Genomic DNA, 24,156 nt, shown 5'->3' on the forward strand with positions numbered 1-24,156 from the left:
ACCTAGACACAGTTATTTATGGTCATGCTACGGCCATCTGACATTTTGATCTGTTGCAGATGATTTAAACCTTATAGTTGTATGCCAATATGTTTTAGGAAGGGCAAAGACCAACTAGAGAAAGGCCAATAAATGATTCATGAGCATGAAGGTAAACATCTAAAGAGAATGGATTGTGATAGAAACTAAAGAGAGCATGAGAATTCACAGCACACAACTGGTAGTTCAATGAAGCCTTCGAGGAAAACACTCAAAAAAGTTTTAAATGCATGGAACAACCTGTCAGTGACAGCACTGGAGACAGAATGAATAAACATATTGAAAAAGAACTACGATGAGCACAGGCCGCACATGAGTTATGATTTGTGGTGTGCAATATTCTGTTTATTACCAAGGACGTCTTTTTTATAATGTCCTTACCATCATTTGTTTTTGTTTGATTTTGCTGGATGTAGGACTCTGTGCAGTGAGACTGTTAAATAGTGTCACTGTGTGCTTTCTGCTTAAAATATGTACTGTGCTAGATTTTCACGTGAATGGCTTATGTGAGATTGCAGCAAAGCCATGGTAGATTGTGCAGAATATGTAACTGTGCCATAGAACATATCTGTGTGATATGGGAGATTCCATGTTTATTTACACCACCCACATATATGACACATATTGTGCTATTAATAGCCTGTAAATTAATAGTATAAGTAAACCCTGTTTTTACATGTTGGCTAAGTTGCTCCTAACATGTACTTTGTAATCCCACTTGATATACGAAACTGGGGCATGCTAGATATTAAGGAAATGTATGGCCCCACAGTGAACCGCTACAAAAAGCTGTGTGTGTTACAGTGCAGATTGGTTATTGATAAAATCCATTTTAGTTTATTGTTTTCCACCTTGCTTTAGAAATCAAACTCAGGCAAAATTAATTTTGATAATTTAAGTGTAAGAGTAACTTTATAAAAGCATACTTTGTGCTGCCTGAAAGTAAACTGATTTAGAGCTGGTTTGCCTCACAGCCTGGCTCCACAGTGTGACTGTACATCCATCACTGGCTGTTAACAACCCGTTTCCTGCAAGACAATGGTTTTGCCTTTGACAGTAGGAAGCTATGAATGGCGTTAACATTGCCACTTGGTAGAGGTCATCGGCAAATTGGAAAGGAAGAATTGGCATTTGCAGAACAGTTTGTACAGCTCTTCCTTTGAAGAGCTGGGGCAGTCAGCAACTGAAACTATGAATTCCCAGGGCCTCCCTAGACTTTTTGTGTGAGCCTGCAGAAAGTGGGAAGTCAGGGCTGGCACTGACAGAGGTGAAGAAATCTTATTTTCATAGTGGAGTGACTAGAAGGAGAAACAAGGCTCTTGCAGCTGGTGGAGGGCAGGGACCCATTTTGGATGAGCATTCTGGGGAGGTTTTAACTAAACTGAAAAGGGAAGTGCTGCCAAAAGGTTTCGGGATTTAATGGGAAAGACTAGCGCTGTTTAACTGCCTCCACTGAACACTCCTGGACCAGTGAAGCTAACATCTGAAGTAAAAAAAGTCTCTGCTTGACTGCTGCAAGAAAGAAACCCTAAGACTAATGGTGACAGCCAGGGAAAGGAATTGATCTGCAAGGATCAAGTGGCTGCTGCTTGGATGCACAAGTCAAAAGGCCTCTTGATTTGAAGAAGGACCATCTGACCACTGTAGTTTGCAGCCCATAGGAATCATAACTAAAGAAAGACTTTATGCCCAGAACTAGTATTGAGATCCTGGAGCAGCAGAGCTGACCAGGACCAGTGTTTCCAGCCCCAAGAACTGATTGAGACTTAGTGCCAGATGTACAAAGCATTTTTCAAGTCGCAAACCCGCGAATCGGGACGTTTGCGACTTGAAAAATGCTGTTTGCGATGTACAGACCCATTTTTGCGATTTGGTAATCTATTTACTGAATCGCAATAAGGGTTTGTGAGTCGCAATTAGGAAGGGGTGTTCCCTTCCTAATTGCGAGTCACAGTCCCATGTATGATTGTTTTGTGACCGCGAATGTGGTCGCAAAACAATCGCAGTTAGCACCAGTTTCAAACTGATGCTTACCCATTCGCAAACGGGAAGGAGTCCCCATGGCCTTTGTGAATGGCAGCGAAAATATTTTTTCAGGGCAGGCAGTGGTCCCACGGACCACTGCCTGTTCTGAAAAAATGAAAAGAAAACTTTTCATTTTTTATATTTGAAAAAAAAAACTGCTTTATTTAAAAGCGGTCACAGACATGGTGGTTGAATTGCTGTCTCCAGCAGGGCACCATCCCTGTGAGGGCGGCCATTCCCAATGGGGTCACAAATTGCGACCTACCCCATTGGGAATCGCAAACAGTGTCATTGGCACTGTTGTACATTAGGGTTTGCGATTCTCAAATTGCGAGTCGCTCTGACTCGCAATTTCCAAGTCGCAAATCCGGAATTCCGTGCATGTGGCCCTTAGGGCCTGATTTAGAGTTTGGCATATGGGGTTATTCCGTCACAAATGTGACGGATATCCTGTCTGCTATAGTACAATTCCATTATATCCTATGGAAATCGTAATACAGCTGGCGGGATGTCTGCCACATTTGTGATGGAGTAACCCGTCTGCCAAACTCTAAATCAGGCACTTGGTCAGTTTTCACCTCAGTATGTCTGGGTCAGGCACGACATACAGGTTTGTTCCACTCTCTGTGTTTTTTCATAAATAAAAATGCTTCAGCTGGACCCTGTGTACAAAGGGATCCTGCCTTCTGGACTCCTGCCTGGCTACAGCTTTCATGCTTGCCCTGTTGGGGTAGTCTGAGAATCAAATAAATGACTAAGTCCAAGGATAAAACCTTGTAACAGGATGAGGTGTCAATCAACCTCAGTGATGAAGCCCCCTCAAGAGCTAGGAAATCACACTTTTTCCTGAAAAGAGCCTTTGGTGCTGATACTGAAGGCTTTAGTGTGAGATGGACGATATTGTATCCGTAAATTAGGGATCTATGGGGCATCAGTTGTAACAAAATCCACAATTTTCACATTTAAGAGGCACAGCCAAAAACAATTGTAACCTTTCGGAATTTTGAATTGCTTTCTACAGACTTTAATGGAAGTTGAAAAAAAAGTAAAAAACAAAGGGGCATATTTACAAGCCCCTTGCACCCTTTAAAGCCGCCATAGCATCATTTTTTGGGTGCTGAGGCAGCGCTAACAAGTCCCCCACTCTGTGCCTTATTTACAAATTGATACAATGCTAGCATTAAGCCACTTTGTAAGCCCTTGGGGCACTTATACTTGCACCAGGTATAATGTTTGCAGTGGGGGGTGTTTCCTGGCAGGGAGGCCCAAAAAATGATGCAGTGAAATTTACAAGATTTCACTGCACCACTCAAGCGTAATTTTTTAATGCCTGCTCAGAGCAGGAATGAAAGTGATGGTAGGCTATTTTCTATAGGCCTCCTTGAGCTTTGCTGGACTAGCGTCAAACTTTTTGGTGCTAGTCCAGCAAACCGCCACAATAGCATCAAAAAGTTTGCCGCTATATTGTATATACAGCGATACCTTGGTTTCATTAGAGGGGCGCAGGGCGATGCAAGAAAACTGGTGCATCAGAGCGGATGCGCCTGCTCCTTGTAAATATTCCCCAAATATTGTAACTTTGCAAATCTCTATTAATTATATTATAAATAAGTAATTAATCAGCAATTGCACTGCTGATTAAGTCTCTCATTTCCAGTAAAATATTTTGCCAGCACAATATAAAATGACTTATCATTTATCAAACATAGTATTTTGTTTTGTTTTGTTACCAAAGTAAACTGTCAGCTGTATTACAGGACCAACCCTTTTTGTGCCTATCGAAATAATTTATTGTTGTTGCAAATGTACGGTCCTCTGCTCTGGCTTCCGCCTCTTTCGTGTTAGTTATGTTCATATTCAGTGCCTGAGTTTGTCCTCTTACTGGCTAACAACTCTATTTTTACTTTTGTTTTCAGAGCATCAAAGTTAGCTGGCTTCCACCGCCTTCAGGCACACAAAATGGATTTATTACAGGTTATAAAATACGGCACAAGAAGACGACCCGCAGGGGTGAGATGGAAACTCTGGAGCCAAATAACCTCTGGTACTTGTTCACAGGTCAGTGTTCACATGGTAAAGGCTGGCGAGACTTTTTGATACATTAAATGCTTTGGGAATGAAGTATCACGTTGAGAGAACATTGATTCTTTTTTTTGGGCAGGTGACATTTATTAAGCTGACAAGAACAACCTTTATATATTTTATGTTCCATATTGTCATTCGTGTAACGCGTTTACTCCTGCTGAATTATTTTCTAAATGAATTTTGCACTGTAGTCTTTAACTTGGCTTATTATCCAGCAGTGAAATGTCACTCTGTTTTCCATTCAGTTAGAATAGGCCTCAACTGATGCTTTCCTTTGAATAGCATTGTTCACTCTTGATATGATTCAGTCCAATAAAAACTTCATTAACATTTGTGGGCCTCGGTCACAAAAAAAGCACAGATTCTCCACCCGTGGCTTTATTTTTTCAGGTTGCAAATTTTTGCCCTTATAGAGTCCACAAAATATTTCCAGATTATGGCCCCCATTATGTGGTGGCCGACACGGTCACGGTCAGACCGCCGCCAAAGTGGCAGTCCGACTGCGACATTACGACCATGATTGAGCCGCTATGGTTGGACCGCCAACACCGCCAGATTGCCGCCAGCGGACAGCCTGGCATTCTCGCCAGTTGCAATCCACCAGGGCAGTGCGAGTCCCTATTCCGCCAAGCTTTCCATGGCGGTAGCCCCGCCATGCAAAGGCTGGCGGAAAGGGGGTGCCTGGGGCCCTATGGGGGCCCCTGCACTGCCCAGACACTTGGCATGGGCAGTGCTGGGGCCCCCATGAACAGCCCCGTTGTGCTATCCACTGCCCGAATTACAGGCAGTGTAAAGCGCGACGGGTGCTGCTGCACCCGCAGCACCGCCACATTGGCGCCGGCTCCATTAGGAGTCGGTGTCAGTGTTAAGGTTTGTTCACCACAGGACCGGGGGCAGAAATGCTGTTTCTGCCCGCCAGTCCTGCGGTGAACTCTTTATAGGGCCGCACAGGAAGCCTGATGGCAGAATGAGTTTGACGGGTGGCCTCCGTTGCCCGCCAAACTCGTAATGAGGGCCTGAGTCTGGAAACGTGTGACTTTTATAGGTATTCACGCATACTCCTGGTAAACGCTGGTGATTTCAGTTTAATTTTCTGGAAGTATATAAACTGTGGAAGTTGAGTTCTACCTGGAAAAACCCCAACTTATTTGCACTTTGACCACTGCTTTTGACTGTTGCTGTAGTGCGAGTCTCCTAAATGGATCTCACTCACAGTAATGCTGGTTGAAAACTGGTTTTGAACTGCTATCTCCACTGCCTACTTTTTAGTATATTGTCAGTTGGATATAGGCAGCTGTGGTAAGTGGCTCTGGGTAGGTTGCGTATGACATATAAGCATGCATGTATCATGTATGTTGGCCCTAGCCCTCTCTGCAGGGGCACCCCCAAACGTTTTGCCTTTACCCTCCAATTTTTTGCTGAATTTGTTTTGGTTTGGCTTTAGGATTCTGTACACTTTACCCCTGCCAACAAGTGATAAGTGCTTGTGCTCTCTCCTCTAAACATGATGGAATTGGCCTACACCCAGTTGGCATGCTAAATTTGCTTGTAAGTCCACAATAAAGTGGTACTACAAGTACCCAAGGTCTCTAAATTAAATGCTACTAGTGGGCCTGCAGGACTGACTGTGCCATTCACTTTAGTGGCCCTTTAAGCAGGTCTCATGCCTGTCATTTTCAGTCCTTATGTGCAGTTTTAAACTGCCCATTCTGACCTTGCAAAAGAAACCTTTTGCCAGTGCGACACCTTGCTTTTTTATTCATATCAGTCAACCCCTATGGTAGGCCCTTGTCAGTCTAGAGGGTAGAGTGCAATGCATTTGAAAAGTAGGACAGGTCATTTTAAGTTTTACATGTCCTGGCAGTGAAAAACACTTACATTTGTTTTTCACTACTGCAAGCCTAACACTCCTATAGGATAACATTGGAGTTAGCTCAATGCCTGTAATAAGCTGCAATTTCCAAATGGGAGCAGGTAACCAGTTCATGTTTAATGTCTTTGGAATTTTTATTGAAAAATCCTCTCTTATGGCAAAGTCAAATTTGTAGGTTACATTTTTTAAAATGACACTTTTAGAAAGCTGGCAGTGTTCTGCCTTAGCCATATAGTGGTTACAGTCTGTCTCTGGGACACATGACTGGGTGTAGCTGGCAGTTGGGCTTTCTGTATTTCTCCTAGACAACCACACACAACAGAGAGCTTAGGTGTGCCTGGATGGGCCATTACTGGCAGGAATGGAGACCGTAGCTGGGCACATTCCTTCTAACATATGATTAGGCTGTGTCCTGCCTCCACACAAATGACTGCATACTCTCCATAGTTAGTCTGAAGCCAGAGCAGGGAAAGCAGGATGCCTCGCTCACCTTCTCTTACCTTCCAGAGGAAGGGCACCAGGTGTAAATATTGGAACTCAGGCATCACCTCTTCAGTACACTTCCGAACCTGTGAATACTCTGCTAAGAAGGACTGCTGCGCTGCTGAAAGAACTGCCACTCTGGTGGACTGCTGCTCTAAAGGACTGCTTCCCTCTTGGCTGGGCTAGAAGGACATGACATGTATCTATTTAACCCAGGACCCCAAAGTGACTTCAACGGCTAGTTGGCTGGCCTCCTGACTAGAACCCCAGGGACAGAAGGCTCCAAAAACCTCTAACCCAGCACCGGTCTCTACCATCTGTGAGTCTAACCTGCGAAGTGGGGCAACTCCAGTCCTGAACCCTTGTAAATGGGCCAAAGGTGCTATGCCAGACTCTGTGAATCCAGTGGAACTGATGCATCTCTTCTGTTGTGCTGTGCAACCCTGTGCAGAACCGATGCATCAAACAGAACAGTCAAAAAGACCCTTATCGCAGCCCGTGACCACATCAGAACTGCTGCTGCGAAACACATCTTTGGCACAGGCCCTTGCACCCCCTCATCAATGGCAGCCTTGATGAAGACACCAGACTTAGCATCGTAGCTCCTCCAAACCAATGAATTGCCAAGACAGACTGCACCATGCATCCTCAATACTCAACCTTGCATCACAAGTCCTTGTCAACAGGATCCTAGGTGACAAAGCAGAATGTCACACCACAGCCTCATAACATCTTGGAACTGACACATCACTTCAGCTGTGCAATGCATCTCAACGCATATCCTCACAACCCTCCGCAAACCAGAATTCAAGGTACCTTATTCAGAGAGGCCTAACTGGGTCCTTGTAACTGAACCGCACTCCATCACGGTTGTTTTGAACTTTTGAATTTGTTCCAGTCTGGCACAACCAGATATCTAGAGTTAGTGCTTTGAGCTTTTGCTGCTATTTTCCATTAAATCTTTAAAAATACATAGCTCTAGTTTTACTGATTGGATGTTTGTTGTTTTAGTCTTCTTTTATTTATTAAAAGTACTTTAATTTTCTACTAATTTTTCTAAACTGATGTGAGATTATGGTGTGTTCTCACTGTGTTACTGTTTAAAGCATTGCACACATACTTTACTCATTGCCTCTAAGTTAAGCATGACTGCTCTGTGCCAAGCTACCTGAGGGTTGCGCACCGGTTAATCTAGGGTTTGCTTATGACTTCACCCTGTGAAGAATTGTGGTTGCTACTTGAGAAGGGTTTCAACTGCTCAACCAGTAATCCAGTTTCGTACAGTGTATACATGGCTCAGCAAGGAAGATTGTTGCCTGACCTAGTCTTTCATCTGTGCTCTAATAGCCAGTAAGCAGTTGATGCTCATAAGAACTTATAATTAATTTAGGTGTTAAAAGAAGACAAGGGCTGCAGCTTCCCTTTTGGGTACACTGGGCCACTCACAACAACATTTGTGAGTATGGGAAGTTGCATTACAGAAGTACTCTTAAGTGACTTTGTCAATCAGCCCAATAACATCCCAATAACATCTAATTCATAATTAATAAAAGAGCAAAAAAGGCAAAGTCCTTTCTATTTCTACTAATTTTAAATTAATTCTTTGTGACTATTAACATTTAGTCCCATTTTCAGTGTTTTAGACCAATTCACAAAGACATGTAAGAGTATATAAGAGTACTTTTTTTTACCTACTCTTACATGCCTTGAATCAACCACAGTGCTTTTGACATTATCTACTTTAAATCTAAATTGTTAAATTATAACTTTCAATTGGTATGTAACATGGTCTTGGGACTAGAATAAGTTTCTTACATTTTCCTGGTTCCAAAATTCAGATCTATGGTTAGTTTAACTCTCAATCAGTCAATCAAACAGAATTTATAAAGAGTGGCTACTCACCCACAAGATTATTCAGGCTCTTACAGCTCTCTGCAGCTCATTCAGCCAGCCAGGTCTGGAGGTCCATATGGCATTCCAGATGAGCGGTGATGGTATAGAGATGCGTGGGGAGTCTGTCCTAGGATTTTGCTGCTATGTGGCAGAAGGATCATCCTCTGCTTCTACTTGGGTGGATGCGAGGAGTGTGGGCAAATGAGAGTGAGGCAGAGCATAGTCTTCCAGATGGTTGGTGGAATTTCAGGCAGTCGTTAATGTAAGCGGGTCTCTGATTGTGTAGAGCTTTTGGTTGAGTCAGCAGCTTGAATTGGCATCTCTTCTGCTCGGGGAGCCAGTGGAGTACCCTGAGATGTGGATTGAAGTGGGATTGTCGGGGAAGGTCAAGGATGAGTCTGGCTGTGGCATTCTGTATGGCCTGAAGTCTTTGTAGGAGTTGTGTGGCAATTCCTACATAGAGGGCATTGCTGTAGTCCATTTGGCTGCTGATGAGCACCGGCTCATCTGCAGGGGTAGCCACTTGAAGATCTTACGTAGCATGCATAGAATGAAGAAGCAGGTGGAGAGACAGTAATATCATGGTGAGCCTGCTGTCAATGATGAATCCTAGGTTTCTGACATGTTCGGAGCTAGTGGGTCCTAGTTGTGGAGGCCACCAGGAGTCATTTCATGTGTTTCTGCTGTTGCCAAAGATCAGAACTTTCATCCAGTCAGCGATGCTTGTCATGCATCTGTGGTTTTGGTGGTGGTGGGGTTGTCAGTGAGTGAGAGGATGAGTTGGTGTTATCTGCATCAGGAAAATATGTTGAGACCATGGGATCTGATGATGTTGGCTACCGGGGTCATATATGCGTTGAAAAGCGTGGGCCAAGGGATGATCATTGGGGGACACCACAGGTGATATCTTTGGGTTCAGAGGGGAAAGGAGGTACGTGGAACCTCTGGGTTCTTCCAGTGAGGATGGAGGTGATTCATTTGAGTGCATCCCCTTGGATGCCGATGTGGTAGAATCTATTGATCACTGTATGGTGGGATACAGTGGAAGTTAATTTATTTCATAAGCTTATTAATCATATGTGTTTTCCTTCATCACCCACTAATGAAATTCAACTCTTTGCTGCCTGGTAGGGTGACAGTAATTGCTGTTCTCTACAGCTGATAGACCAAACCCCCGCCACCACCCAAAAGACTGGGCATATTAATGAAGTCATGACTCTCATGCTGAAGAAGGTGGCATGCTGTTTACTTTAGAGGCAGTTATAAGCAACTCTAAGTTAAAGTGTATGAGGATGCTCCCAGACTCAACAACTGAGAGAGAACAAACTCTTGTCTCATGAGACCTTTTTGAAGTCTGAGAGGGAAAGGGAAGGCATGCTTGAGTAGGGTCCATCACTGCAGAGGTAATGTACTAAATGTTGGAGAATTTGTCTGTTAGATCTGGAACCCTTGTCATGGTCTCCCCTGTCCTCTTTGCCTCTGCTTCCCATGTTTTGACTGTGTGCTGGACTCTGTTTTTGCTGTTTTTTTGGTACTCTGGGCACTTTACCACTGCTGACCAGTGCTGACATGCAAGTGCTCCTGTGTAAATTGTAAGTGTAATTGTCTTGTCCCTTATTGACATATTTGATTTACTAGTCAGTTCTTAGTAAAGTACACTAGAGGTGCCCAGGGCCTGTAAACCAAGTGCTACTAGTAGCCTCCAGCACTGATCGTGCCAGCCACATGAGTAGCCCTGTAAACGTGGCTCAGACCTGCAGTGCAGTATTTGGGTGTGCAGTTTTAACCTTTGCAAGTGTACCCACTTGCCAGGCCCAAACCTTCCATTTTTATACATGTAAAGTACCCCTAGGGTAAGCCCTAGTTAGCCCCATGGGCAGGGTGCAGTGTATGTTTAATGTGGGACATGTATTGATGTGTTTTACATGTCCTAACAGTGAAATACTGCTAAATTTGGTTTTCACTGTTGCAAGGCCTATCTCTCCAATAGGTTAACACAGGGCCTTCCTTTAAAAAGCTTTTAAGTGCAGTTTCCCTTTGGGAGCAGATGGAGATTTGGAGTTTGGTGTCTCTGAACTCACAATTTGAAAATACATCTTTTTGGTAAAGTTGTTTTTTAAATTGTCAGTTTGAAAATGTCACTTTTAGAAGTGATGTCAGGAATAAGGCCATGCGCGGTCCAGGTCCCACCCAAAACTCAGCTGCGTGGCTCTGCTGCACTTTTTGCATACCACTTGTCATCCCCTCTTGTTCTAAAGGTGGCCATCAGCGTCATCTGCCCTGTGGCAAAGCTCATAGAGCTGCAGGTTCAGACATTAGTGGACAAGATGCACTTATCAGTGCTATTCCATGAAGGGACTACAATTCCCATGTTTGTAGAGGTAGCAGCCATCTTGGGGTGTGGCAGGCCTATAAAGCCCAGCCACACCCAAGCACGTTGCTCACTATTTTGAAGACTTCGATGCAGTTAGACCTCGTGGGGGTTCCTCTGAAGAAGAGCAGATTTCCTGCATGGCAGACGGACGGCAAATCGGAGTACCTTTGTTTCCATGGTGATTTCAGATACGAGTAGGTAGTACTCGTAGCGGTAAGGTCTAGATGAGCCAAATCTTGAAGGGAGTTGTATTCCCAAAAGCTAAAGAGCCCCTTAGCACAACGAGCAAAGTGTTTTCAGTTTTCAGAGTAAGCGTCTTTGGCACGGTAATTAAAGAGCTTCAGTCCACATGAGGAAAGCAGTCTTTGCATGGTAATGAAAGCGCTTCAGTCCACATGAGGAAAGCAGTCTTGGCACGGTAATTAAAAAGCTTCAGTCCACATGAGGAAATCGGCCTTGGCACGGTAATTAAATCGCTACAGTCCACATGAGTAAAGCGCTCTTGCCACAACAATTAAAGCGCTTCAGTCCACATGAGTAAAGCACCCTTGGCTCAACAATTAAAGCGCTTCAGTCCATATGAGTAAAGCGCCCTTGGCACGGCAATGAAAGCACATAAGTTCACATGAGTAAAGCGCCCTTGGCACAACAATCAAAGCACTCCAGTCCACATGAGTAAAGCGCTCTTTACGCGGCAATCAAAGCGCTTCAGTCCACATGAGGAAAGCGCCCTTGGCACAGTAATCAAAGTGCTTCAAACCATATGCATAAAAAGCCAGTGGCACAAAAAACAATTAAAGTGATTTAGGCCACATGAGTAAGGCGCCCCTTAGCATAACGAGCAGAGCGTAGCGCTTTAGATGAAACAAATGAAAGCGCTATCTGGCAGAAGGAACAAAGCGCTTCAACTTCAATGAGTAAAAACGTTTCGGCCTTTATAGTTGTGAATGTGAAAGTATTTTTGGAGATAAGCAAATCATAGTTTTCATTGTTTTTTGGAAAGCATAATATGTGTAAAGCATATTTAATTCTTTGAGATTTTCCAGGTCATGATCAAAGGTTTATGTTATGAATGCATAGATGTTACAGGATTGAGTATGTTCATAGTCCTAAACGCTTGCCATCTCTTGGTTCTGAGGTCGTAGTTTATTCTTGTTCCATTATTCTAAGAAGGGGCTTTGCCCTTATTTCAAAAGGGGGCTCCATCTGATATCACGGAGATGCATTTAGTAAAGAGTCTATTGATGAGTTATATTTCTATGAATGAGTAAGTGCATATTTGTTCTAACCTTTTCTTTTCAGATCTCTCTCCCTGCTGTTCCCTACCCTATTTCCCTTCCCCCCGACTGGGTTCATCATAACTCTGTGCTATAATAGCTTTCTGAGTTGGTGATGCCAGAAGGTGGGCCTTTTGTTCAGCAACGTGCAGATCCCGAGGAAAGGACACTGTGACAAGTGGGCATTTTCCTGCTTAAACCATACTATGACTCTGCCTGTTTGTGGATTCCCTTTCTGGGTCGGACTGACAGTTGGGCTGTTTGTGAATCCCTCCTAGACTGTAAGACAAAGGGAGCTGGGGAGTAGCCTGCATATGCTGATGGGCCTTCTGAGCTAGAGTAAAGGGAGGAGTGGTCACTTATACCTGAATGGGCTGTGCCTGCCCTCACACAATGCAGTCTCTAACCCCCTGGTGTGAGTTGGGGCCTGGCCTGGGCAAGGCAGGAGTTTGTGAACAACAGAGACTTTTCTTTGAAGTTGGACAACTTCAAAGGCAGAAAGGGGTATAAGTAGTGGACCCAAAACCCCACATTTTCAAATTTCTTCACGGATTCAAGAGGAACCTCTGCTAAGGAGAAGAGCTGAAGAGCTGAGGAGAAGTGAAAGGGGACAAAGACTGAACTTTGTTGTGCATTCCTGCTTGAGAAGAATCTTAAAGGGCTTGAACTGAGCTTGCCTCCAGTTTTGAAGTCTAAGCCTCCAGTTTTGAAGTCTAAGCCTCCAGTTTTGAAGCTGATATAGACTTCCTGTACCAGCACCTGGACTCTCTGCTGAGTCTCCTGATGTGCCAAGTAGTGTCCTATCTACTCCCTGGGCCCTTAAGAGGTGAAGGTGGTAGAACACGGACTGAAATCCATGCACAGAACGTCACGCAGGGAAATTTCCAATGCACCATCTTCAACATGGCTGATAAATTACGCGCTGCCGGCTTTGTGGCTGAAATCAACACTCACCTGCATCGCTACTGGAAGATCGATGCATCGCAGCTGGAAAAACGACGTGCAACACCCACTTGCGGCTGCAGATAATGACGCAAACCCCATGCAGCTCGGTTTTCCAACACTGTGCAACTGGATTTCTCACGCATCATCCCTGGCCATTAAAGTCATCCCAATCCTGAGCGGATCCGAGGTGCCCCGCCTGGAAGTCGACACATCACTCTTTTGCAAGGGTGAAAAACAACGCCTCAACGATTAGAGCAAAAATGACACACGGCCTCACTTGCAAGTACGGAATCGACGCATCGCTGACTTTTCCAATGCACACTCGCCTGCACAGCTTTATTTTTGGCTCAAACAAGGTACTCTGTGCAAAATCAACGTTTCCATTGTTTTCTGTGGAGTAAGACTTATTCTTTTGAAAATTCATATCTTGACTTGTGTATGTTGGATTTTTGTTGTTTTGGTCTTGTTTGATTTAGATACATATTGCCTATTTTACTAAACTGATGTGGTGTCCATTTTGTAGTGTTTTCACTGTATTACTGTGTGTGTTGGTACAAATACTTTACACATTGCTTCTGGGTTAAGCCTTTCTGCTTGTGCTAAGCTACCAAGGGGGGTAAGTGGGGGTTAACCAAGTGTGTTTCTCCATGCCCTGACTAGAGTGAGGGTGCCTGCTTGGACAGAGTACAAACTGACTGCCAAGCAGACACCCCATTTCTAACATTGTCATTTTGATTTTTTCCATCATAGTGTGCAGGGGTGGGATGGTCAATGTGCTATCCAACATGAGTGTCAGTTAGAGGTGGATTCATGATATGATCATGCTAGGAATGTATGACATGTCAGTTAGAGGTGGATTGATGATATGGCCATGGAAGGGCTGTATGACATTACAAGCAATGTAATTACCATTCATGCCTTTATCACACATCCATTACCACCCACTTATTTACCACACACATGCCTTTCCTATGCATGCATTTAAAATTAGATAGTAAGTATATATCAAGTAAAAGGAACCCCTAATATGTGTACCCATTCATACACCATAAAATACCCTTACCACCTAAATACTCTTACCCACCCAAACCCTAAAAACACCTTTAGCAACTAAATTCCCTTACCCACCCTAAAAAACACATTTGCCGCTTAATACCCTTATCCACTCCTAAAACCTACACAACACTCTTACCACCCAAAACCTTCACCCACCCCTAAATCCTAAAAATACCCTTACTACCCAAATACCCTTACCCACCCTAAACCCTAAAAATAATCTTACCACCAAATACCCTTCCTGTCCCTAAATCCTAACAAACCCTTACCACTGAAATACCATTACCTGCCTTAAACCCTAGGAAACCCTTACCACCCAAATACCCTCACTCACCGTACACCCTAAAAATACCCTTACCACACAAATACTCTTACCATCACTAAACCCTAAAAAACCCTTACCATCAAATACCCTTACCACCCCAAATCCTAAAAACACCTTTAACACTCAAATACAATTTTTTTATTCACTGAAAAAAAGTTCCAGGGACATTACAGTTAGGTTCTGAATTTACATGCATAATACCATAAAAATTCAGTGGTTATAGTTATGGTTAACTCAAGTAACTATTACTCGCGCCCTAAGGTAACTATAACTTGCGCCCCCGCCGTGCACAGTTTTCTCATCAATAATTTTATTGCAAATGTTGCAGTGATGATGTCAGTGATACCATAGAAGGTGTCATCATTGATATAATATGTGGAGTAAATAGCTGTGCTTGGTGAATGTGTGAGTTATAGTTACCTTTGGGTGTGAGTTATAGTTAGTTGAGTGAAAAGTAACTATAACGAATAAAAAAACAAAAATTGGGATTTGTTTTGCCCAACAGGGGCACCCCTCTATGTGTCCTATGGGGTCAGGGTACCAGTGTGTGTGTGTGTGTATATATATATGTGTATCCTGCTACATGTTATATTTAGGACCTAGTTTCCATAGGAAGATATTTTTTTTTTGTTTTGCCATTTGTCAAATCCTCATGAAATTTTATTTATTTTGAAATTTTATACTTCAGTCGTTTCAGCTGCTGTCTTGAAAGTTTTGGGGTGATATGTCAAGCAGGAGCTGAGGAAAAGGGGTGTATATATATATATATATATATATATCTGTTTATATATTCTTTGGTAAATATATATAATATATAAACCTATATTACCTGCTGGATATATATTATTAATGTATAACCTACTGATTATCAGCAGTCAGCTCCCACCAAGCGAAAGCACACAGCTATGTCCAGAGGGTGGGCAGCCCGGGACATATCAGGGGCCGGCCCTGGGGGTGGCAGTCCCAGCGCCATGTCTGGCTCCAAGAGGGCGGGTCACGTGGCCCTGTCCAATGTAAATTTGCCCTGGGGAGGTGGTGGTCCCCAAATCCGAGGGTCCATTATGGAACCCCTACATTCTTTCTTTTTATCCCCGGGGAGGTGGTGATCCCTGGGGCTGCCTAAGGACCACATGGGCCCCATGCATTTAATTCAATATTTGTCTCGGGGAGGTGGCAGTTCCTGGCGGTGCAGGGGGGCTGCATGGCCTTCCTTAATTTAAATAAAAAGCCCCAGGAAGGTGGCAGTCCCTGGGGTTGTGGGGGGGTGGCTTCATGACCTCCCTCTATTGTACTAACTTGCCCTGGGAAGGTGGCTGTCCCCGGGTCTGCGGGGGGCCATGAGCACCTTTGCAAAAGCATGTTATTTAGTCCCATGGAGGTGGCAGTCCCTGTGGCTTTGGGACTGTACTGGCCTTCACCATATAAAATACCATTATGGTCCAGGGAAGAGGTTTTCCACAGGGCTAATATAAACACAAGGAGGGGGCCTGTGCACCCCATTCCTTTCTCAATGCCTCAAGAACATGGCCCACATTGGGTCAAAGAAAAGAGTGAGAGAGCGTGGCTCCAGATCCTCGGGTTTTTCCAAGATTTTTACAAAAATGCTTTTTTAGCTCTGGCAGAATCCGTAAGAGACCTGTAGACCAAGGTTAGGGGCTCAGGGTGACCTTACCTTGAACCCTTTTCTTTTTTTACACTTTTTTCTGGGACTCGGCTGAAGTTGAGTCCCTAATGGCTGCCAACATTTCTTTGTTGAAGACAGCCACTCTTACCCCCAGATACAGCCTCTCACACCTATTCTCACACCCAGAGATGCCGCGACCATCTTTCACTGTAGATGCGCAAAGAGCCGTGCACAGAATTGGGTAGAGTGGTTAGGGATGTTGGACACAGGGACTGGCTGCAGGCCAGCCCTTCCGGACAACCTCTACTGCACACAGGAGAAGGCTGTGCATGGAGTAAGGTTGGGTTCTCACTTTGGTTCTCATTAGGGTTATGAGGCTACTGGATTTGGGCACTAGGATCGCCTAGGTTGTGGGTACTGAGTACAGTTCCACACCAGATGAGACCTGTCTGCCTAATCCAGGGTATCCGGATAACTAGCAGCACCCCATCTCTGACTGAGATGATTGTGGTAGCTGAGCTCATGGTAAGCTCATGAGATCTCACTCAGGCAAAGACAACAGAGGCAGTATATATTTAAGTAAGAGTTAGAAATGGGGTCTTTGGTTGGCAGTCAGGTTACCCCCTGTCCAAGCAGGGACCCTCACTCTAGTCAGGGTAAAAGAGAATCTCCCTCAGCTAACCCCGCTCATCCCCTTGATATCTTAGCATGAGCAGTAAGCTTAACTTCAGAGTGCTAGGTGTGAAGTATTTTTACCAACACACACAGAAACGTAATGAAAACACTACAAAATGACACAACACAGGTTTAGAAAAATAGCAAATATTTATCTGAACAAAACAAGACCAAAATGACAAAAATCCACAATACACAAGTCAAGTTATCACTAAAAATGTAAAAAGAGTCTTCATGTAATTTTAAACAAAAAGGTAACGCTGTTAGCGTGAAAATGTATTTTGGGTGCGTCAAAAATAACCCAGCATGGGCGAATGTGCGTCAAAAAGGGCTTGATGCGTCAATTTCACTCACAAGTGAGACCTTGCATCGTTTCTCCTTTAGTTGGGTCGGCGTGCATCATTTCTTCTCTCCACAGGAGAGCGATGTTTCAATCTGGTCAACACTCACGGGTCCTTGCAGGCATTATGTCATTTTTACATGCCCAGCGGTGTTTGCATCAGAAGTTTAGCCCCACGATGGCCCAAAAACCACGCAGCACAGGGTTGCGATCTCACCAGCCTCCGTCAGCGATGCTGCCTGTCGTTTCCCCAGCTCCAGGCATCGATCTTCCGGTCACATTGCAGGCGAGCATCGATTTTTAACTACGAAGCCGGCGGGGCATCGATTTTCAACCGGGAGTTGCGTCAATCTTTTCCCTGCACGGCAGTTGGTGCATGGATTTCTCACTCTTGGGCTGCCAGCTTCTCCTTTCAGGGTCCCAGGAACTGGATGGGCACCACTTGGCATAGTAGGAGTCTCTCCAGAGACTCCGGGTGCTGGCAGAAAGAAGTCTTTGCTGTCCCTGAGACGTTAAACAACAGGAGGCAAGCTCTAAATCAAGCCCTTGGAGAGTTCTTCACAAAAAGGAAGGCAACACAAAGTCCAGTCTTTGTCCTCTAGCACAGGCAGAAGCAGCAACTGCAGGATAGCTCCACAAAGCAGAGTCACAGGCAGGGCAGCTCTTTTTCCTCAGCTCTTCAGCTCTTCTCCAGGCAGAGGTTCCTCTTGGTTTCCAGAAGTGTTCTAAAGTCTGTGGTTTCGGGTGCCCTTCTTATACCCATTTGTGTCCTTTGAAGTAGGCCTACTTCAAAGCAAAGTCTCTCTTGTTTGTGAAATCCTGCCTTGCCCAGGACAGGCCCCAGACACACACCAGGGGGTTGGAGACTGCATTGTGTGAGGGCAGGCACAGCCCTTTTAGGTGTGAGTGACCACTCCTCCACTCTCTCCTAGCACAGATGGCTCATCAGGAAATGCAGACTACACCCCAGCACCCTTTGTGTTACTGTCTAGTGAGAGGTGCAACCAGCCCAACTGTCAAACTGACCCAGACCGGGAAGTCACAAACAGGCAGTCACAGAAATAGTTTAAGCAAGAAAATGCTCACTTTCTAAAAGCGGCATTTTCAAACACACAATCTTAAAATCAACTTTGCTAAATGATGTATTTTTAAATTGTGAGCTCAGAGAAACTCCACATATCTATCCCTCCCAAAGGGAATCTACACTATAATCATATTTAAAGGTAGTCCCCATGTTAACCTTTGAGAGGGACAGGCCTTGCATTTGTGAAAAACGAATTTAGCAGTATTTCAGTCAGGACATATAAAACAGATTTCTATGGGGGTCATTCTGACCCTGGCGGTCATGGACCGCCAGGGCCAACGACCGCGGAAGCACCGCCAACAGGCTGGCAGTGCTTCCATGGGCATTCTGACCGCGGCGGTACAGCCGCGGTCAGAAACGGGAAACCGGCGGTATCCCGCCGGTTTCCCGCTGCCCCAGGGAATCCTCCACGGCGGCGCTGCAAGCAGCGCCGCCATGGGGATTCCGACCCCCTTCCCGCCAGCCTGGTTCTGGCGGTTTCCACCGCCAGAACCTGGCTGGCGGGAACGGGTGTCGTGGGGCCCCTGGGGGCCCCTGCAGTGCCCATGCCATTGGCATGGGCACTGCAGGGGCCCCCTAAAAGGGCCCCACATAGATTTTCAGTGTCTGCGTGGCAGACACTGAAAATCGCGACGGGTGCAACTGCACCCGTCGCACCCCTTCCACTCCGCCGGCTCCATTCGGAGCCGGCATCCTCGTGGAAGGGGGTTTCCCGCTGGGCGAGCGGGCGGCCTTCTGGCGGTCACCCGCCAGCCCAGCGGGAAACTCAGAATGACCGCCGCGGTCATATGACCGCAGTGCGGTCATTCGGCGGATCCCGCCGGGCGTGCGGTTACCGCCGCCGGCGGGAGTCAGAATGACCCCCTATATGTCCTACCTTAACCATACACTGCACCCTGTCCCCTGTCCTTGGGGCTACCTAGGGCCTACCTTAGGAGTGCCTTACATGTAAGAAAATGGAAGGTTTAGTGCTGGCAAGTGGGTACACTTTCCAAGTCGAATTTACAGTTTAAAACTGCACACACAGACACTGCAGTGGCAGGTTTGAGACATGATTACAGAGCTACTTAGGTGGGTGGCACAACCAGTGCTGCAGGCCCACTAGTAGCATTTGGTTTACAGGCCCTGGGCACCTCTAGTGCACTTTACAAGGGACTTACTAGTAAATCAAATATGCCAATCATGAATCAACCAATTACATACACATTTTGTATAGGAGCACTTTCACTTTAGCACTGGTTAGCAGTTGTAAAGTGCCCTGAGTAACAAAAACAGCAAAAACAAAGTCCAGCACACATCAACAACCTGGGAAACAGAGGCAAAAAGTTAAGGGAGACCACACCAAGGATAAATTGTCTAACAATAAGCATTTCTTAAAATATCTACATCTTAGCTAAAAAGCAGGTGGAAAGCAATAATGAGAATAATAAAAAACAGTATGAGCAGGCATGTGACTAAAAATGTAAAACACAAGAACAGTCCTACCATGCTGTTTAAACAGGGGAGTGGATCTATAGCCCATCGCCTACGCTAAGTATGAGCATAGCATACTATGCCTAATCTGCCCTTCGGATTTCCCCCTGGGAGAACATCATTCATCATACCTGATGAAAAAGGCCCGAGGCCTAAAAAGACACCGTCCCCATCTGGTTCAGGGATCGGATGTCTATGCAGGTAGCTGTAGCAAAACTTGCAGCAATCAGCATACAGTCGTGGCCATCTGGCTGGAATCTCCCTCTAACGTGTCAGGGACTAAGGGGTGTTTTATAATAAACCAGCTAACATTCTAAGAAATGGTCCATACGTATGAGTGTGTGTGTTTCTGTGAATGCAAGAGACACAGCATACCACGTTTGTCGGCAACCCTATCTGACTGTAGCCTTGGAGAAGCACAAAGTGAACTTTATGTCCTGCTAAGAACACAATGCTTTCCTAGGTGAAAGAACAATAAGACAGAGAGAAATAAAACAGCACTGAAAATGAATCTATTGCTAGAAAAATAAAGCAATGCTGAATAAAATGTAAACTGGTTAAAGTGCACAGCCACAGGCCTAACTAGCTAAAACAACGTGCTCAGAACATGGCTAAAATAACTACACAATAGGGTACTTATAGGGCGTTGGCCTCACGGGCTGGTCTTCGGCTGTGCGCAGTGGTGGTTGGATTCACGTATCGCAATGAAAATTACTACATGTTACAAAAACCATAGTAAGTAGTAAGTAACTGCAGAAAATGAAGGTTACAGGAATGTCATAGCTAGGCTGTGAATTTACTTGTACAAAACCATAGAAATTCAGCAGTTATAGTTAGAGTTCTTTCAAGTAACTAAAACTCGCACCATAAGGTAAATATAACTCATGCCTTCGCCATGCACAGTTGTGTCATCCATAATTTTATTTCAAATGTTGCAGTGAGAATATGACAGATACCATAGAATATGTCATCAATGATATAATATGTGGAGTAATTAGATGTGCATAGCGAAGTATCAAAGGTTACATGGACGTTATAGTTAGGTTAACATTTTAAATGTATCAAACCACAGAAATTCACCAGTTATAGTTAGAGTTATGGCAACTAACTATAACTCGTGCCCTAAGGTAACTATAACTTGCGCCCCCACCATGCACAGTTTTGCCATCAAAACTTTTACTGCAAATATTACATTGATATTATCATTGATGTTATCAAAGATGTCACGAGTACCTTAATTTGTGGGATAATAAGCAGTGCATGATAAAGGTGTGATTTATAGTTACCTTAGGGCACTAATTATAGTTACTTGAGATAACTCTAACTAAAACTAATGAATTTCTATGGTTTGGTACATTTAAGATGTGAGCCTAACTATAACGTCCTTCTAACCATTGTTTTTTTCAGTGAATTTCTATGTTAAAAAAAAAAATTCTTTTTCCTAACTATAATGTCCCAGTAACCTTTGTTTTTTTCATTGAATTTCTGTTTTTTTGTAACGTATTGGCCCTCATTATGACTTTGGCGGTCTTTTACACAGACCGGTGAAGCAGCAGGCACCAGAAGACCGCCAGTGCTGGCTGTCTCCCGACCGCAATATTACGAGTACTGAAGGATTTCTACCACAATTTGGGCAGATATCCTTCCGCAGTTGCACTGGTGGTCGCGGCACAGAGGCGCTTCCACTGCCGTCACCACCAGACCAAAAGGACTCCACCCACTGTACTATGAGCAGTAATACGGCATGGCGGTGTTCTAATGGCAGGACACTGCCGGTGGTGGAAGCGCTGGGTCCCGTTCCCTGGCTGACGACTTCCTAGCCAGACAAGGTAAGTCGATTGTCTGACAGAGGAGGGGGGTGGGAGAGTGTGTATACGTGTGTGTATGCATGTGTGTATTTGTGTTTGAATGAGTGTGTGAATGCGTGTTGATTGTTGAAGTGAGTGCGTTTTGGAATGTTTGTGTGAATATGTGTCTGTTGGTGCGAGTGAATGCATGTATGTACGGTGTTGGTGTATGCGTGTATATAAGTGTTTGTGAATGAGTGTATGCGGGGTGCGTGTGGGTGTGTGCATGTGTGCAGGGAGGGGATGTTGTCATAGAAGTTGGGTCAGGGGGAATTGTAATTGCAGTAGGGGGTTGGAGGAGTCATCTGCCGTCAACAGGAAAGGCATTTCCTGCCACCAGCAGCCTTTCCACAGGGTTTTCATGGAGGTGCTGCCACCACAGAAACCCTGGTGGAAAGCCGACTCATTATACTGCCGACGGTCTTCAGTGGAGAGCCGGCTCGGAGGTGCTGTCCCCCGACCCTTCTGTCCTGCTGCCCTGGCGGTACCAGCGGAGATGTGGCAGAGGCCAAACCACCACACTCATAATGTGGCGATCTTCACCACCGATGAGACTGCTGCCGTGGCCCCGGCGGTCTTCGGACCACCAGGGTCGTAATGAGGGCCATAGTAATTTTGATTACTATACTCTAATCCAACTACAGCTGCTCATGGCCTGCAGCCAGGCCCTAAGTCCAATCGCCTATAAGCACACAGCCTTGTACTATGCCTTCGCTCACGTGCAGCTAGCTCCTGTGGCCAACCACTAAATTCTACTCTGCACATGCCCCTTTAGTCCTCTGTGGTGGGAGTTGGCAGCAGCCTATCTCACTGGGTGTGACAATAGGTGTAAGAGGGTTGTCAGAGTCTCTGCCTGGATGAGAGAGTGCATGAATCAGTGTCTTAGTGGAGGGTGTCAGTGGGTCTGTGTGTGGGTACGTGAGTGTCTGAGTAGGTCTGTGAGTGGCTGCATAAGGATTTGAGTGGGCATGTGAGGGAAAGACATTGAAAGAGAGAGAGAGAAAGAGAGGGGGAAGAAGAGAGGGAATTAGGCTTTGATGAATTATATATTTAGAATGAGATATTTCTGCCCAAATTCAAAATAAAAATGTATTTGTCAAAACAAAGAGTAAGATCACCTTTCAGTATGGGCTATCTGGGACCGTGGTGGGGAGCCGCAAGGCCTCCCAGGCAGTCCCTGACTATTTTTTAAATGTATTTTATGTTAGAAATGGGGTCTCTAGTTGGCAGATGTATACACCCTTGTCCAAGTAGTGACAACAATCCTAGTCACACACAATCCAAAATATCCTATGCCCACCCTCGGGTAGCTTGGCACTGAGCAGTCAGGCTTAACTTAGAAAGGCAATGTGTAAAGTATTTATGCAATCAATCATGCAATAACACAGTGAGAACACCACAAAAAGACACCACACAGGTGTAGAATAATATAAGATATTTATCTGATAAGTTAAAAAACTATCAAGATTTGATAATCATAAGTTGAAATATAACTTTTGTAATGATAAGAAGTCTTTAGTTCTTAAAACCAACAATTGTCTCTTGCAAGCACAGAGTTCCTGGTTTGCGTCAAAATGACACGCACAAAGACCTCATGAAGACCGTAGAGGAGGAGATGCGTGGAAAAAGATATGTGTGCGTCAGTTTCCTGGGCGCCCACAGATGATGCGTTGATTCTTTTCCACGCGACAAGGGCTTTGCGTCAAATTACGGCGCACAGGCTTGAATCCTCTGAGCTATGTGGGGTCTTTTGACACCCACAGATGATGCATGGAAATCCTGGGCATGTCGGACAAAGTCACAGCTGTTGCACCGATCCGGTGGGTGATGCAGTGGAATTTCTGCAGCACGCTGCATCAATTCCTCTCACAGGATATTGGGCTGCATCGTTCTTGCTCGGCAATGCTTTGATTCAGTGGGCTGTGCATCGAAGTTCCAGTCGCCACTTTGACTCTGCGTCAATCTCCACTCGGGGAGCCGGGCTGCGTCATTTTCTCACCCATGGACAGGCTGTGCATCCGTTCTGGCAGGCAGTGCACCGACTTTCGCCACACAAGGAGTTTTCTTGCAGAGATGAAGTCTTTTTGGCCCTGATACTTCAGGAACAGGAGACATGATAATGGTTCTGGTGTCTGTCCCAAGAAGTGTCTGAGTTGGTAGGGTGAGGGACCCAGTTTATATACCCAAATGTGCCTTTAAAGTTGGGGAGTCTTCAAAGAGTGGCTTAGAAGTGCACAAGGTCCCCTTTCAGTACAATCCTGTCTGCCAGGGTCCCATTAGGGGGTTTGGTAGTCCATTGTGAGAGGGCAGGCCACTGACCTTTGAAATGTAAGTGTCAGGCCCTCCACCCTTTCAGCCCAGGAAGACCCATTCAAAATGCAGATGTGTGCAGGTGTGACTGAGCATCATGTGTTTGTGGTAGTCTGGGTGAAAGACACAATGGAGCTGTCAACCATCCCAGCCCAGACGTGGATTGTAGACAGTCTTTAACACACAGAAGGATTTTAAGTACAGAGAAATGCTCACTTTCTAAAAGTGGCATTTCCAAAATAGTAATATTAAATCCAACCTCACCAGTCAGCAGGATTTTGTATCACCATTCTGGCCATACTAAATATGGCCCATTTACCCTTTTCTAATCAGAATCTACCACTCAAACCGTTTATGAGGGTAGCTCTAATGTTAGCCTATGAAAGGAGCAGGCCTCACAGCAGTGGAAAACAAACGTAGGAGTTTTC

The 24,156-nt window shown here is 45.0% G+C and overlaps 1 protein-coding gene across 4 annotated transcripts in view; it reads left to right on the plus strand.

The window, feature by feature from the left end:
- The window catches only part of DCC (DCC netrin 1 receptor), a 1,057,140-nt gene that overhangs the window by 861,560 nt on the left and 171,424 nt on the right, over positions 1-24,156 (plus strand). For all 4 annotated transcript variants that reach the window (XM_069219408.1, XM_069219414.1, XM_069219423.1 and 1 more), the window contains exon 13: positions 3,981-4,122. In XM_069219408.1, the coding sequence (XP_069075509.1) occupies positions 3,981-4,122 (142 nt within the window). The remainder of the gene's footprint in view (positions 1-3,980; positions 4,123-24,156) is intronic.

This window comes from Pleurodeles waltl, chromosome 1_1 (assembly GCF_031143425.1).
Source record: "Pleurodeles waltl isolate 20211129_DDA chromosome 1_1, aPleWal1.hap1.20221129, whole genome shotgun sequence".
Taxonomy (NCBI): Eukaryota; Metazoa; Chordata; class Amphibia; order Caudata; family Salamandridae; genus Pleurodeles; species Pleurodeles waltl.